Source organism: Thermobia domestica, chromosome 7 (assembly GCF_964235325.1).
Source record: "Thermobia domestica chromosome 7, izTheDome1.hap1.1, whole genome shotgun sequence".
NCBI lineage: Eukaryota > Metazoa > Arthropoda > Insecta > Zygentoma > Lepismatidae > Thermobia > Thermobia domestica.
Window position 1 is genome coordinate 50,453,441 of NC_137460.1, and position 16,658 is coordinate 50,470,098.

The window sequence follows — 16,658 nt, forward strand, 5'->3', positions numbered from 1 at the left end:
TATGATTAAATTTTATTTTATGCAAAGTTTGAATACTGATCTTTTGAACTTGATTGAATCGTTTTGAATATTATCACTCCACACAAAAATATATTGGCAAAATAGGAAAAACGTGCTGCCATCTATCGACAATAGTCGAGCGTTTATATTTACCTTAAACAGAGAACTGCCATTGAATGGCTGGCTCTGTGTAAGGGAAATCGATCTGGAAGTGAGTATATACAAAACACAGTATGGGTACATGACATAGTAAGAAGCCGCGATGATACCCACGAAAACATCATCATCAATTTGGTAATATAGAGGAGGGGGAATACATTTAAATAAGTGGTTTCTAAACCTTTTTTGAGTGGGGACACACTTTACTGAGTTCCACGAAATCGCGATACACTTACTTGATTTTTTCATTATTAATAATATAAATTATAGCGTAAGACCGAGGGCGCCGATCCTTGGGGAGGGAGGGAGGCCCGGGCCCCCCAAAGCTCATGTGGGCCCCCTAGTGTATTTTTGAATATACAATATTTGGCATAATTTGAATGCAATTTGTCTTAACATCCTCATATATATACCTTCTGCGTCTTAGTGCCCCCCCCCCAAATTTACAGAGAAATCGGCGCCCTTGCCTAAGACTATAAGTTTCTATAAAGTAGTGACTCTATGAAGTATTCAGCATTGTTGCTGCCACTACCATTGTTGACTGGTACAGTCTGTCTCAAAAGTGATTTGAAATAATATTAAATGTTTCATGATTTAAAAACAATTCGCAACACATCGTATGGGACTCCCGTGACACACCGATGTATTGCGACACTCCGGTTAGGAACCATTGTTTTAAATACTCAAGTATATCTGGCGCTAACAAATGAGTACTAAGTAATGGAGAAAAGTAAATTAAAGGCGGGAGATGCTTATGCTCCGCACAAAATCTTTTATCACAGCAACTGACATCCAAGAAATTAAAAGTAGAAAAGAAAAAAAATGTTAATATATAACTCTGCCGGTCGAGAAAATTGATATCAGAGGAGAGAAGACAGAATGGATAAATTTTCAAAAATAGTTTTTTTTTTTTAAATACCACCAAAGCAGATCAAAAAAAAAAAAAAAAAAAGAACGGGAAATTTAGAAATTTGTACAACACTGAATTCCATAATAGCTAAAGCACATGTTACCAGCGCCGTAACTTAGATTTCTGGAGGGACAAGCATTAATATTTGCCCCCCCTAGGAAAAGTTGTTTTGGGCTGTTCCGCAAATTCGAAAATAGGCCCCTTCTTTCCGTCTTTCTCTTACTCTTTGTGAGCCTCCCGAGCCTGTGAGCTCTCCCGCACGACCCTGGATCCGTTGCATACAGGAACAATGTTGAGAAATCTCAAAGCTATACGAATAAATATTATTTCTAGGACCCCTAATAGTGGACATTTTTTTTTTTTTACTGAAATGGGCCCACGAGTCATTTTGGTTTTATTTGCTGGTTTGTTTATATAATGTAGTAAACCTGTTCAATGCTTCATTTATAATTTCATGTTTGTATCGTATATGGAGTACGAAAATGTTGTCTTAAAGTGGACCCCCCTCGAACGGCGGGGAGTTTCCCTGTGGGGCAGTTGCCCCTCATGCCCCCCGCAAGTTGCGGTCCTGCATGTTACCAAAAAAAAGTCACAAGTGTTATTTAAATTAATACGTCTAAGATGGAGTAGACATGTCGCACGAAACCTCCCATATTAGCACACATTCTATACCTGAGTAGAAACATTAGGAACATGGAAATATTCATGGAATGGAATTTCCCTTAGTTTACTCACGAGATAAGAAATTTCGAGACTTTTCTAAATTCGAGATGAGGCGCAAAACCTTTTGAATGTCGTGGGCAACAGTAATTCATCCGAAAACGTAGATCCCAAACATTGTTTTAATATTACGTGATTCAACATAGTATTAAAAAAAATCATAAATTGGTAAAATAATCGTGCAAACATAATGAAGAACATTTATTAACGTTTAATGATTAAACATTTATGAGTCATTACACAATATACTTCCCTAATAAATGTGGTTTAAATGTTGTAAATGAAATGAATCTTTGAGTTTTACGTCCCACGGTTATGCCGGTTAGGCTAAAGGAGACGGTGATGATGAGTAATGAATGAAATGGTGGAATGAAGAAAGTGGGAGGAAACGGGAGAACCCCGAGAAAACCCACGCACAAGGTGTTTGTCCACCACAAAGCTCACTTGGCGGGGACTGGGATCGAACCAGGGACCCCAAGCACCAGAGGTGAACGCTCTACCACTGAGCCACCGCGGCCCCTTGGTTTAAATGTTGTTATACGTATCACACACTTCGTGGGCCACTCATAACGTGGAAGGATTCTAGTAACTTCTAAAAGAAATTAAAGAAAGACAAGTCATAAATCTTGTACATGGACTTACGAAACGAGACGAGACAAAAAAAACTTTCCCAAAATCGAGACGAGATTAGAGATACTTCTTCGAGACAAGACCACTAATATTTAAGAAAACCTTATTTCTCGTCTCGTGGCTAACACTAATTCCCCTTGCACTTCAATATTATATGCTTGTTACAAGATAGTATTTGAATTATCCCATAAGTCGTCTTGTGGTTATCCCGCAAAGAGTCCAGAAATGTTCCCACAGGAATTCCCATTTCCAGGTTACATGTAGTCTAGACATTTGTATTTTAAGCAGGATGTCCAGCGGATATTTACTGACAAAATTGAACATTCTGGTATCCCGCGGCTACACATCCAAGAGTAGTTTTTTTTTTCTATGTAGGCTAGGAGGGGAAAAACACATATTTAAGTACTCCAAAAGGAAGATGGGAATAAAGCAAAGCGAAGTGGATGAGCGGATTGATTTGAAACAGAATAGTGGTCCAATGGAGAAGATTTATTTCCGCGGTGATTAATATTCGCGTTCCATAAGCAATAGGTTGGTTAATACATAAAAAATGCTATATCATTGAAACCAAAATTTGTCACTTACACTTTTTTATTTCATTTTCTGTCTTCTTTTTTCTTTCTTTCTTTTTCTTTTGTGTAAAAAATCCTTCATGTAAGATAAAATAAACTGTGAAAATGGCAGTAAAGTAAAACATAAATGTTAAGGACTTAAAATATGCTCCTACGTATAAATATTTTCGCCTAAGTGTTTATGCAATGCGCAGCCCGTAAATGTTTTGAGGGTTGCATATTAACGTTACTACCATAATGTTTTTGCTTGTCTCGGATCTTTAGTGTCGAATTCTCGCCTCGACTCGATTGTCGAAGAATTATTCATCGTTTAGGAAAGCTTTTCTCCTCTCGTATCGTTTTGTAATATATATATATACACCTGTATGTGTGTGTGTGTGTGTGTGTGTGGAAAATTTATACCCTGGTGTTGTTCTAAATTTCATCTAGAAATTATTAGAATCCCTCCACATCACGAGGTGTACATAAAGAATGTGCCATAACAACGTTTAAACCAAATTTATTATTAAAGTATATTGTGTAATGATTTGCAAATCTTTAAACATTGATAAATTCTCTTCATTTTCTTCGCATAATCACTTTATCAATTTATAGTTTTTCTATTATGAATCATGTAATACTAAAACAGTGATTACGATCTAAGAATTGGGTGAATTAATCAGAGGTGGATCTAGAAGGTAAAAACTGAGGGGGGGGAACCACAAACCAGAATATAGTAGATATATCATATAAACATTCAAAAATATATAAATAATAGCTTCAGGCTTCAATTATTTTTGTCACTCAAAAAGCTGGGGGGCTAGGCCCCCCGGCGCTGGGCTAGATCCGCCTCTGGAATTAATATTGTCCACGAGACTCGAGGAATTCTCGTCTCGTCTCGAATTTAAAAATTCACTTCTCGTCTCGTCTCGAATTTAAAAATTCACTTTTCGTCTCGTCTCGAATTTAAAAATTCACTTCTCGTCTCGTCTCGAATTTAAAAATTCACTTCTCGTCTCGTCTCGAATTTAAAAATTCACTTCTCGTCCCGTGAGTAACACTAGCTTTATGCGCTACGTACATTTATGAATGAGGCAAAATCACCGCTACACGACAAGATATTAACTGATTATAAGTTATATGTTTTGGATGTTTAACATCTCGTTTTAGCACCAATAAGATATGAAACGTAGACCTACAGCTTAACGGGAGATCTGAACCACATTTGCTCCCACCGGAAATCGAACCCGGGTCTCCCGCACTCAAGGCGCGTACGTTAACCTAAGCCATAAGGAAGTGCCTGAAGACTTTCACGGATTGGTTTCATTAGTAAAGTCATCCGAAGTGAAATGAAATCTTTGAGTTTTACATCCCATGATTATGCCGCCTAGGCTAAAGGAGATGTGATGATGAGAAACGAATAAAATAGTGGAATGAATAAAGTTGGAGGAAACCCACAAACACACGGTGTTTGTCCACCACAAAGTTCACTTGGTGCGAGTTGGGATCAAGTCAAGGACCCCATGCACTAAAGGTAAACCCTCTACCACTGAGCCACCGCGGCTCTTGAAGTTGTCTGAAATAATCGCTCTAGCTATCTATTACAAAAAAAAAAAAACTCGTTCAAGAGATTTCGTGTGGAGTAACGGACGGGCGGACAATTTTATAAAGCACACTACCATGATCTAATGAATCGGATTCATTAACTTCTAACAAGGTTTTAACTGCTTAAACATAAAAGTAACACTTTTTAAAATAATAAAAAATGCTAGAACAGGTAATAATAATAACAAGATATAAATATCATGTCCTTACAATTGTATAAAATGGTTACCTTATAAAGTAATTAAGTCAAAATATAACATCATTTTACTTTCATTTTGAATAACTGTGATTTACTTCTCGTTAACTTTCATCTGATATATTTATGTGGATAAAAAAAAGCAAAGAATTATTCATTTTGTTTGGTCTCCTATGTGTATTGTCTTTGATACATTCTTATGAATAAAATCAGTATACTTTTTTTTACAATGGTATTGTATTAATCAGAAATGGCTTGAGTTAATGAAAACTTGACCCATAATCCTCAGCCCATCTGGATCCATGACCCACTCTGACCCATCATGACCCACTATCAACTATGATTCACTTTGACACACCACCACCGAGTGAGTCATGGTGGGTCGGTGGATCAGAGTGAGTTACAGTGGGTGGTGGATCGTAGTGGGTCACGTCCTGTTGACTCATGACCCACGAACCACTAAACCACTCCAACTGTCTGGTATTTACACAGGAGAGTTACTGGAAGCAGACTATCCTCTGATGTTTTGAAATCCCATTAAAAGCATATATTATAATTTTAAACAAATGAACAGCTTTTAAAAAAATTGAATTATTCTTATGTGTGAATGGGCACCAATAGGTGGGGAAGCAACAGTGAAATGTTCCCCAATAGATTTTCGAAATATGTTCTGTTCTGCGAAATGCATGTCAAAACATATTATAAATGTGCTTACTCATCCATTTTAGAATCTAATATATTTACTGTAGTTAATAAACTTATTTCATGTGCATCAATGATAATAATTATTTCACATGAAATTATTGTGTGCACCAAAGTGTGTATATTCGCAAGTTCACTTGTATGTCTGGCTTTTGCCCCCTCCCTTGAAAAAATCCTGCAAGTGTTTTTGCATGTGTGGGCTTTACTCTTTTTAATCTGAATGTTTATCATATATAGTATATTATGCTCACGTATACCTTTTAATGCATACAAGTTGCACGTCTGAGAACTCCATTGGAGACAAGGATGTGCAGTTAGCACCACTGGCTTTGTGTTTTCTCATGTATTTCGCTCAGTACTACAGAAACCAATAAATCCACTAAATGTAATCACGTGATAGTGAGACGAACCGTTGATTCGCTGCGGCTGCCAGGAGAGGGCAACGTCAAACTTTCTGATTTCTTGCAGGCAAGAGTCAAGTCAACAGAACACACAACAGTGACAGTGGCGAACCATAGTGCTTATGAGCTAATGTGGTGAAGTGTTTGTTATAGAGAAGGTTGGCGTGGTGTGTTTATATTCTATTTGTGCTTAATTACTTCTTGTAAGTAATTGATATTGTGCGGTGCCGCGTTATGTAGCAGCAGCGATATGGATCCTTCGAGTGATGTAGATGAAATAGCATTCACGGATTGGGCAGAAAGACTGGAAAACACCAGTCACTGGTTATCAGATTGCAGTGGGGAGGAGGATTATATTACAGAAGGTAGGTAGAGTTGACAACAAAGCACAAACACCTGAACTCGTGAACCTAAAGCCGCTCAGGCATTGTTATTGTTTATAGCATCTAGTCACGTGATATTTGTTGGTAATATAGTTACAACAATGAATAAAATTTACAGTTGTTACACGAAAGTAGTTAAAAACTTGTTATACTATTATACTTGTTCAGTAGGTTAAAAATACATGGAATCAGTTTTCCCTAAAATATGCTAACTATATTTCAGAGAGAAAAATAAACCAAATATTTCTAATCATGGAATATTTCTCTGTTTTGGGATAATGCTATAATTCGAACGAACATTTTTTGAATTTGAACATTTGTACCTCTTCAAATACAGTGACGTACGCGCTCCCCCCCTTGAGCAAAATAAACGTATTAATATATTTAATTTAATAAATTAATAATTTAATAAATAATATATTAAAATAAATATACACAAGTCACACTTGTCCTGAAAGGATGTGAGATCAGGTTCTTGAATCTCCCCATAGATGATGTCTGCGTAACCATTGTTTGAATATGAGCCCATATAGGCAGACGAGAGCAATCTATGATCATAGGCCTATCTAAACTAGTTTTTACAGTATCCAAGCCGGCTTCAAATCTCCATTTTCATAAATATTTTTCCCACAAATGTTTCAGAGTAATTTCCCACACAATCTGCGGAAATATCATTTCCATAAACATTGCAGAACAAACAGGCTATGGTCAGCAAGTATTATCATTAAATTACAGTTATTTCGTGAATTATCAATTTTATAATTTATTAACAATACAAATTTTGTTACACGAAAGTGATTACAGATTATATTGGCTCAGTGGTAAAGTGCTTACTTGAGGATGAAGGGTCTTCCAGTACGGATAATTCCATTGAATTTCACGTGATAGTCTTTCCTTCCACGCCAAATCCCTTCCATCAATTATTTCTTTGCATTCTGTTGCATTTCTCAGTTCTCGCCCATTTTTAACCTGCGAATCATAATGACATTTTCAGTGTTATTTTGATTTTTATTTCAGGCAAGATCGGTAAGTAAATCTTATGGAAGACGACAAATGTTAAGTAATGTTTTATTGCATTAATTGGAACTTTAAAAAAATGCTCAGGCTGTTATTTGGAGAGGATAGGGCACATTTCCTAATTTTTTCTCTGTCCCCAGCCGAATGATGGTTTAAAATATGGCATGCTCCTAATCTATATATTACTCTCATAACATTTCCTGTTAAGTTTTTTTTTTTTTTTTTTTTTTTTTAAATCTTGTGTCTGCAATAGGAGACTCGAGAGCTTCGAAGCAGTTACGACATAGCTTTAATTTCTTGGGGACGTGGGAGAAAAGAACCAGAGGGACAGAGACATTTTCGGGGAGACAGTTTTTTTTTTTTTTTTTTTTTGTATACTGAAAATACTATTATTTATATTTTTTATATTACTTCACCTACATTACAATACATGTCCTGGGAAAGTCGGGTGGAACAGACGATGTCTGTGGGGCATCCGCTCACTTACCCCTAGCATCATCACTGCGTGGAAGGGTGAAATCAGGGCCGGATCTACTAATATTGTGCCCAGGACAAAGATGTATATCTGCCTCGCTTCCTCCCAATTTTGCATCAAAATAGCGCCCCCTATATACTTAACCAGTTGCGCCCCGTGGCAAATGCTCCGAATTGACACCCCCGAGATCCGGCCCTGGATGAAATATTTGTATTTCTTGTGTTAATTGTTTTATAGGATGATATAGCTGGTTATAGAATACTCCCTGCTTTCACGCTAATTCTTTTCTTTTAGCAGTAAGTTAACCCCTTCTGAAGGGTAAATAATGCTATTTCTCTTTTTGTGTGTGTGTGTTTTATTATTTAACCAAAATGGTATCAACTTTCTTTTGTTTCTTTGTTTCTGGCAACTGTTATTTACCCAAATTCGAACGTTTGGGCGGTAAACCGGCGTTTTGTAGTGTTTAACTTAGGGTTGCCAACCTGCCGGTATCTCACCGGCCTGGCCGGAAGTATTGCTCTTATTTTGACTGAGGCCGGTGACCGGTATAAACTTCTTACCAGCCCCTGTATGACCGGTATTTTGAAATCTGTAATCCAGAATAAAACATCCAACATCAAAATTGTTCAACATTGCTTTTACAAATACAAATTTCCGTTGTATTATACATTAAGCGATATATATGTTTATTGCATTGGTTAGTTTCGCGTCCCTAGCTGCTGCATATGACTTTTCTTAACAAATTGACTACCAAGGCCAGATTGTGTGTACTCTGTGGGACCAAGTAATAAAAAAAATGCTAGAATGAATCAAGATTTTGACGCCATTGTTATAAGCGCCGGTTGGTTTCTAGGGACAGGCTACGAGTATCGTGTAACATTCTGGAGCCAAAAGATTATTTTTTTACCATGTTAACAAGTGACAAGTGAAACCCATGCATATACGGGTAACGTGGCTTGAAACAGCTGGTGAAGTGACACACAAAATTGGGTATCACGGCCTCACGAATGACAGTACCTGAGACCCAATTTTCAACCTGTTAAACTTCTAACTTCCTTCCTTAGGATTTCTTAAAATAATTTCCTGTAGTTGAAATGTAAGTTTTTAAAAGTAAATTTCATTTTGTAAATCCAAAATTGCCATATAAGGATTAATGTACTTCTGTTCATCTGTTTCGATAATTTTAAAGAAGTACGGTAGCAGTTACTGGGAAATACAATATAATGGTCAATACCAATTTCAGTTTCTCATTTTTAGCACAATGTATCTATTAAGCTTATTAGTGAATGTACTAAAGATCTAATGCACTTTTGTCCACGATAGTACATTTTCTTCCCATGGCTGGGGATAACTTCATACTTAGGCCAATATCATAGGGAATTTTGATAAGTCATAGGTCGGTAATTGTATTTTCCAAAGTTGGCAACCGTAAACTTAATGCTTTTTTGTCATTTCATTCGCACATTCACTTCTACCGTAGCATAGAGACCTACATACAGGGTGCGGCACGTAAAACCGGTCCGTAAAGTGAACACATAAAATGAAATGTAATGTATTGAATATGACTACTCACCTTCACAGCAGGTGCTGAAAGTGTCCTCCGCCCACTTCAACACACATGTGAGCACGGTTGAGGAGATTCATATATACCCTTGTCAGTTCTTGTGTTGTAATGCTATTGGTGACATCCTGGATCCTGGTCTTGAGTTCTTCAATTGTGTGTGGATTTGTTTCGTATACTCTTCCCTTTAACAGTCCCCATAAGTAAAAGTCACACGTGGATAAGTCTGGTGACCGAGGAGGCCACAAGCCTTTGCTGATTGTCCTCCCTGGTGTAAACATCTCATGCACAAGGGACAATGATGCAGCTGATGTGTGGCATGTTGCACCATCCTGCTGAAAGTAACATAACTGACGCTCCTCTTCGGTCAAGTGTGTATAAAACTCCTCTAGGATTCCCATATACACGTCACTGTTCACTGTCGTCTCAAAGAATATGGGCCCAATAACGCGTGTGGCGGAAATGGCACACCAAACACCAATCTTCTCATCATGCAAGGGTACCTGGTGGATTGCGTGTGGATTTTCTGTCGACCAATACCGGTTGTTTTGGGAATTTACGTACCCAGACAGGTGGAACCACTCCTCGTCACTCATGATGAGCATTAGTGGATCCAAGAAACCACTGGCAACATTGCTCAACAGCCATGAACAGAAATACACCCTCTTCTGCAGGTCAGGCTCCTTCAGTTTTTGCACAACACTTATCCGGTACGGTTTTAACTTCAGTCTCCTTAAAACACGTCTGCAACTTCTCTCACTCGCATGAACCTGTTGACTCAATCTCCTGGTTGACTTTCGAGGACTTCTTGTCATTATCTCCTCCACCTGCATCTTTAATTCAGGTGTGCAGACAGATGGTCGTCTGTTCCTGGGAGCATTTTGAACCGATCCTGTACGCCGCCATTTTTCAATCAATTCCTGAATGGTGCTTTTTGCTGGCACAGAACGTCCTGGAAATTTCTCCCGAAACAAATTCTTTGTTTTCAAAAAAGATCCAGTGAGAATGAACCCTTCAACAATGGCAACACGCTCGGGTATCGAATACGGCATTATCACACACTGACACTCACCCGGCTTAACACAACGAGGCCTTTTTCTCAACTGGTTTCGACAAGTTTCACTGGCTGCGGCTGCACGTGACTGCTGCAGGTCACGTAAGTCGACCCGACCTCGACACGCCATCTCTAGGTAGGAAGGTAGATTATTTAAGTGTTGCCAAAAACACAATATACCAGAATATTACGACGGGCCGGTTTTACGTGCCGCACCCTGTAGATTAGATACAACAGACAATATTAGTTGACCAAGTCCTAGAAAAAAAAAAGAAAAAAACAATATAGAAAGTTCACGTAGGTATTTGATCATTCATAATTATTAAAGTGTATTATGTACGAAAGATAAGGGATACAACTAACCAGTGTTTAACCCATTAATGTACATCTTAATTACGTATTAATTATCACAATTAATTTACAAACTTCTGACGATAACGTCATTTCACTCACCATCCGCCATTAAGTAATTGGTGAGAGAATTTTCGTCCAAAAATATTAAGGGGCAATTATCCTAACCCCCAGGATTTTGCATCCTGCATTGGAGTAGAACCAGTAACGTATTTAGGTGGGCTTCCGGGCTTAAGCCCCCCCCCCCCGAAATTGTATTTATTGTATTAAAGTAAATGAAATATCTTGCAGAATTTTCACATTTCCAGGAATAATGCAAGGCCAACCCCGAAACAAAATCGTAAATACACCACTGAGTAGGACTATCAGTATGTTGTGAGAAAAGATTAAAACAGACTTTTCGATAAGGAACGTCATTTAAGATTTTTCTTGGGAAGGGGCAAGACCCCTTTGATATAAGTAAAATTTTGCATTTTTCACTGATTTACTACTATTTTATTGATAAAATCTATATAAATCTCAAACTTACGGGGCAGTTACCCCTCTCTGTCCCTGTTTTCAATATTATTTTTAGTGTCTCTTTCAGCAGCGAAGCTATATAAGGCGTGGACTTACTGCGTGACATGTGATCTGAACCACATGAACTACCGCTGGGAATTGAACTCAGGCCTCCCATGCCAAAAGTGCGCATGTTAATAACATAACTATGAGGAAAGAAATACGTTAGTGCATCGTTGCGTTGACATTTAGAGAGAGAATATTATTATATACGTTTTACTTCATTAACGGTTATTGTGTTTACTGCTTCATTCATTTTTTTTTCAAATTTTAATGTGAGCTTATTTTATCTCTCTCCCTCCCTCTCTCTCTCTCTCTCTCTCTCTCTCTCTCTCTCTATATATATATATATATATATATATATATATATATATATATATATATATATATATATATATATATATATATATATATGTATGTATGTATGTATGTATGTATAAAAAGCCCTGTGAACATTTATTTTTGTACTCAAATATCTTAAGTAAAAATAGAATGCATATGACTAGGAAACAAGTTTCAACTTGTTTTAATTTTTGCGTTATGTTGAAGGACATGAAATCAGTTGATTGGGTGGATGTGTATTTGTAAGTGTTGTATACAATATGTGTGACCCTTTGTTCAATTATGCAGCTAATTAAGTCGTCAAACGAGTTGGCAACAGACATATTGTTTTTCGTATTATCAAATAAAGGCAAATAAGTTCCTGTTATAACGTCTTCCTATGAAGTGTTCTACTAACTAGCGTACTGTTTGACATTGACTAGAGGTCATTGAAGGCTCAAGTTATCATAGGTTCCTTCTCCACTTTTCAAATTCATTGGATAAAAATAAATAGGTTTCGTTTCAGAATGTGAAACTACAACAGACTATTCGATAATGTAAACACGAGTAGTGGATAGATACAGTGGAAGACCGAGCCTGTTCTTGGTCCTTATCGAAAACATGTTATTGATATTTTTGGATCAATCAAAATTTTTCTTGTAGGCCTTATATCTGGAGAACTACATGTAGCCAAACCCAAACTATCACTTAACTCAGTATGATGTGCTTATTCCGTAGAAAATACAAAAACTCGATTTTGTGGCTCCTGAACCAAAAACTAATTATTGACCAAAATCACAATCTTTTGCTCCATTTTTGGTTTTCCTAAAATTCTTGTTTTAAAAAACATTTTTTGCTCTGGGAATCCATATTGTAATCGGTAGTTACAGAAACTCACGGATTTTTTTTTTTTTTAAATACATACGTGGATTTAGGGCGCCAAAATAGGTTCCATGTCTCCTGTTTCTTTTTATATAGATTCAGTAATCGCAAAATAGATTCGTTAACACCTTTATTGAAACAAAGAGTAATAGACTTAACCTCTTTCGATTTCAACATTGGATCGCCATTGAGTAGAAATTAGAAATCAGTGGAGAGTTTTTGTGAACTCCCGGAACCCATTGAACTTCCGGATTCCATAGACCACAGAGTTAGTCAGTTTTAGTTGAGTAGAAACGGTGAGAGCTAGTTTTTTTTTTTTTTTGCCTTACAATGTCTTAAGAATAGATTGCACCTCCGACCTTATCCTTAGTAAAGCTGGAAGAAGTAATATATTTAACCACTTCCGGTTTTAATATAGGATATCCATGGGACAAAAAAACATTAGGAGGTAGTTAGAAGTGATTCTTTGATAAGTGTCAACGCCCCACCATATCTGTATTGAAACAGGAAGTGGTAATTTATCACTTCTGCTTCAGTATTTAAATCTTTTAGTTTGGAAGTCTACTGTAATCTGTGACGAAATTTACTTGTTATCTATTAGGCACAATTTAACTTTGAGGGCAGGTTCGGATCAGGGCCGGATTAGAGGAGGGGCTTGGGCTTCCTTGTGGACAGGGGGCTCCACTTTCATCAAAATCTCAAGTGACTATCTAAAAAGAATCATGAAGATATTTGGTCTAGGAATTAATTCGTGCGGGTGGACAAGAGATGGCGCAACGAACGGAGCGTCCCACACTTCCGTGTATCCACACATGTGTTGCAAACCCCTGTCATCGCGTATCGTTCGTAGTATAGGGCAGTGGATTAAAGCGTCAACAACACCAGTTTGTAGTTAAGTGAACATGGCGCAATTTGTGCCTCATAAAGTGTTTTTGCGGGGTGTCCTGCTGCATTACTTTAACATGCAGAAAAGTGCGACTGAAAGTCATCGTATTTTGGTGGAAGTGTATGGTGACCATGCTCTAGCTGAGCGAACGTGTCAGAAGTGGTTTGCACGGTCTAGAAGTGGTGATTTCGGCTTGGCAGACCAAGAGCGAGCTGGACAGCCAAAAAAATTTCAAGACGAAGAATTGACAGCATTGCTCGAGCAGGATTCGTGTCAAACGCAGGAACAACTTGCAGTAGCATTAGGCGTTGATCAAACAACAGTCCCCAAACGCTTGAAAGCCATGGGAATGATTCAAAAGATGTCACATTGGGTTCCACATGAATTGAAAGACAGAGACGTTGAAAGACGAAAAACCATTTGCGAATTGCTGCTTCAACGACAGAGCAGAAAGGGGTTTCTGCATCGAATTATTACGGGTGATGAGAAGTGGATCCATTACGAGAACCCTAAACGAAAAAAGGCCTGGGTGAAACCAGGTGAACCAGGTCCATCACAACCAAAACGAGATATTCACTGTGCAAAGGTTATGCTGTGCATATGGTGGGATATAAAAGGTGTGGTGTACTATGAGCTGCTGCAACCGGGTGAAACTATGAATGGAGAACGTTATCGACGACAATTAATGCGTTTGAAGCAAGCTCTGGCCAGAACACGACCAGAATGGGAGAACAGACATGATAAACTTATTGTTCAACATGATAACGCTCGCCCACATGTCGCAAAACCGGTCAAAACCTATTTAGAAAATGTCGGATGGGAAGTTTTACCCCACCCGCCGTATTCACCAGACGTTGCTCCTTCGGACTACTACTTGTTCGATTGCATGAACAACGATTTGATTGGACAGCGGTTTACTTCTTCAGAAGATATCGAAACATGGGTCTCTGACTGGATCGTTTCCAAGGATGAGGACTTCTTTCGCCACGGAATCCGTACATTGCCTGACAGATGGGCGAAAGTGGTGGCTAGCGATGGACAATATTTTTCTTAAGGTATTTATGTATTTTGTGTTTGTACTACAGCTTCAATGTGTGCGTACCAACCGCACGAATTAATTCCTAGACCAAATACAATCATCATCATAAAAATAAAATATGACCAAAACTATGAAACATATTCCCTTAACTTTACTTTCACAGAAATGTTTTAGGTGAAGTCAGCAGGGACCACTTATTTTTTTTCTAGCCTCGGGCCGTCAGATGGCTTAATCCAGCTCTGGGTTCCGTTATACAGGTTTCACTGTATCACTTTTCACAACGTGATTCAATTAAACAGACTAACTAATACATCTTTACAAAATAGAAATAAAGCTTTGAATCTAAATGGGCTTTAAACTATTGTGAAGGTTCCGTAAGATATTTTATATAGTAAATCACAAGAACCACGAGAATTTAAAGTAAATTGTCTTTATTTCTTTACCGTTAAGTCGATATTATAGCATAAAAGGTCGGCAGCAAGCAGTTACAAAACACTTTCACAGATATTTTATAAGGCAAGTAATGAAGGTTAAAACTATTATTATATAGTCAATGAACGACCGTGTATTATTATGAGAATTTGGCCCAGTATTACCTTTGCCTAGAGACCCTTATATGTATCTTAAATGATATAGCCTCTATTGTTGTTTTTGCCTCGTAATTTCAAAGAAGAGACTTAGAGAAAGAGACAATTGATGTGGCCATTGTTACCAGAACTGGGAAGATTTTTGTGTGAACAAGCTGTTTTTATTAGGTAAAAGATATTATTAATTTTGCTCTGCGAATTAAAAAAAAAAAAAAAAAAAAAAAAAAAAAAAAGTGGTGAATGAACAAGAAACAAAGAGGCTTTGATAAACAGTTATATTTTCAGGTCGAAATGTGTTGTACACAAATTTATATAAAGCTTTTTTGATGTCTTTAACGGTGTTGTATAATCTTCATATTTAGGGCAAAACGTAGGTGGATTTTCCACAATTTTCAGTTTATTTACGGAATTTTCAAGTGGATAAAATGATCCAATAGCTTTATTTTAGGGTGAAGAGCGTTACTTGTAGAGCTGCCGTGGTAAGCCTACACGTGTGGAAATCGACGGTTCCTCATTACCTAAATTTGTACGTGTAACTATTTATGAAAAATAAGAAAGAAATAATAATATATATATGAAAAAAAAACTTGCAGTAAAAATTTAAACCGAAAACACACAAAAGAGAAATCTCGTAGCGTCAGTCTGTTGGCGTTAGTTGAACACAAGGATTGCACTATTTGAACTGAGCAAAGAATAGCATTATTTCTAGTGATTTCAGTGCTGCCAACACGAAAAACTTTAGTGATAGAACCCTATCGATATCTCGATCATCGTAGGTACATATTGTGGGTCGAAATTTACTAACCTATTTATAAAATACAAGGTCTCCAATCATTTCGACAATGAGATCTTGAAAACCACAAGTGATAGAAACGTGCCGTTTTCACTGGTCGATTCCAAATTTGTGTGGGTTGTCCAGTTCTCATTCAAATTTTCAAAAAACATGTTATTGTTTTATTCAACATTTTAGGGGGCGTTCTGAGCCCTAAGATTAACATTGTTGCAGGCCGAAACTATGGTGTTAGGCAACCAGTAGATAAGTTACGTTCGACGGGTTGACGGAAATTGCAGGCGCTTCGCTTAAATCTTCTGCCGAGAATGCCCTTCTTGCGTAAGGCACTTCTCTAAAACTAATCTCTTTCTTTTCGCAATTATCTGGTTTAATACCGTTCTTCAGTTATCATTTCTTCTCTCCCTGTTTTCCTTTTGCCGATTACAGAGATTTCAGCGGGAAGACAGAAAGAGCAGTTTTCAAGCCTATAATTGATAAAGCTTTCTAACAGTCCCCCGCCATTATATGAAACATTAGAAGGAAGCTTTGGGATTATTAGAGTGAGGATAAAAGGCTGTACGGGCCCTCATTGGAACCGAAATTGTAACTTCGTACAAACTTCAAGTTATCTTTGATTTTTTAAAATTGACTTTCCCTAGATTGTAGGAAAGTCCGAAATTTCAAGAAGCCCTTCCGTGTCAAGCGGCTAAGGCACGTACTTTCTACCCCTGCTGGGGTAATTGTGTTGGTACGAATCCAGCAGTGGGTCGAATTACACTTTAAGTAGTAGATATAACCTCGGTTCCCAAAAGGAACATTAAGCCACAATTCGTTAATCATTTAAAACCCGAAAGGATGCACCTGTCCATTTCTCTTTAACGGTTTATCCTTTTGAGCT

At 37.6% G+C, this 16,658-nt stretch overlaps 1 protein-coding gene across 2 annotated transcripts in view; it reads left to right on the forward strand.

Annotated features, from left to right (window-relative positions):
* Positions 1-5,942: 5,942 nt before the first annotated feature.
* Positions 5,943-16,658, forward strand: part of LOC145690078 (uncharacterized) — a 567,853-nt gene continuing 557,137 nt past the window's right edge. For both annotated transcript variants that reach the window (XM_081764603.1, XM_081764604.1), the window contains exon 1: positions 5,943-6,239. In XM_081764603.1, the coding sequence (XP_081620729.1) occupies positions 6,125-6,239 (115 nt within the window). In that variant the 5' untranslated portion in view covers positions 5,943-6,124. The remainder of the gene's footprint in view (positions 6,240-16,658) is intronic.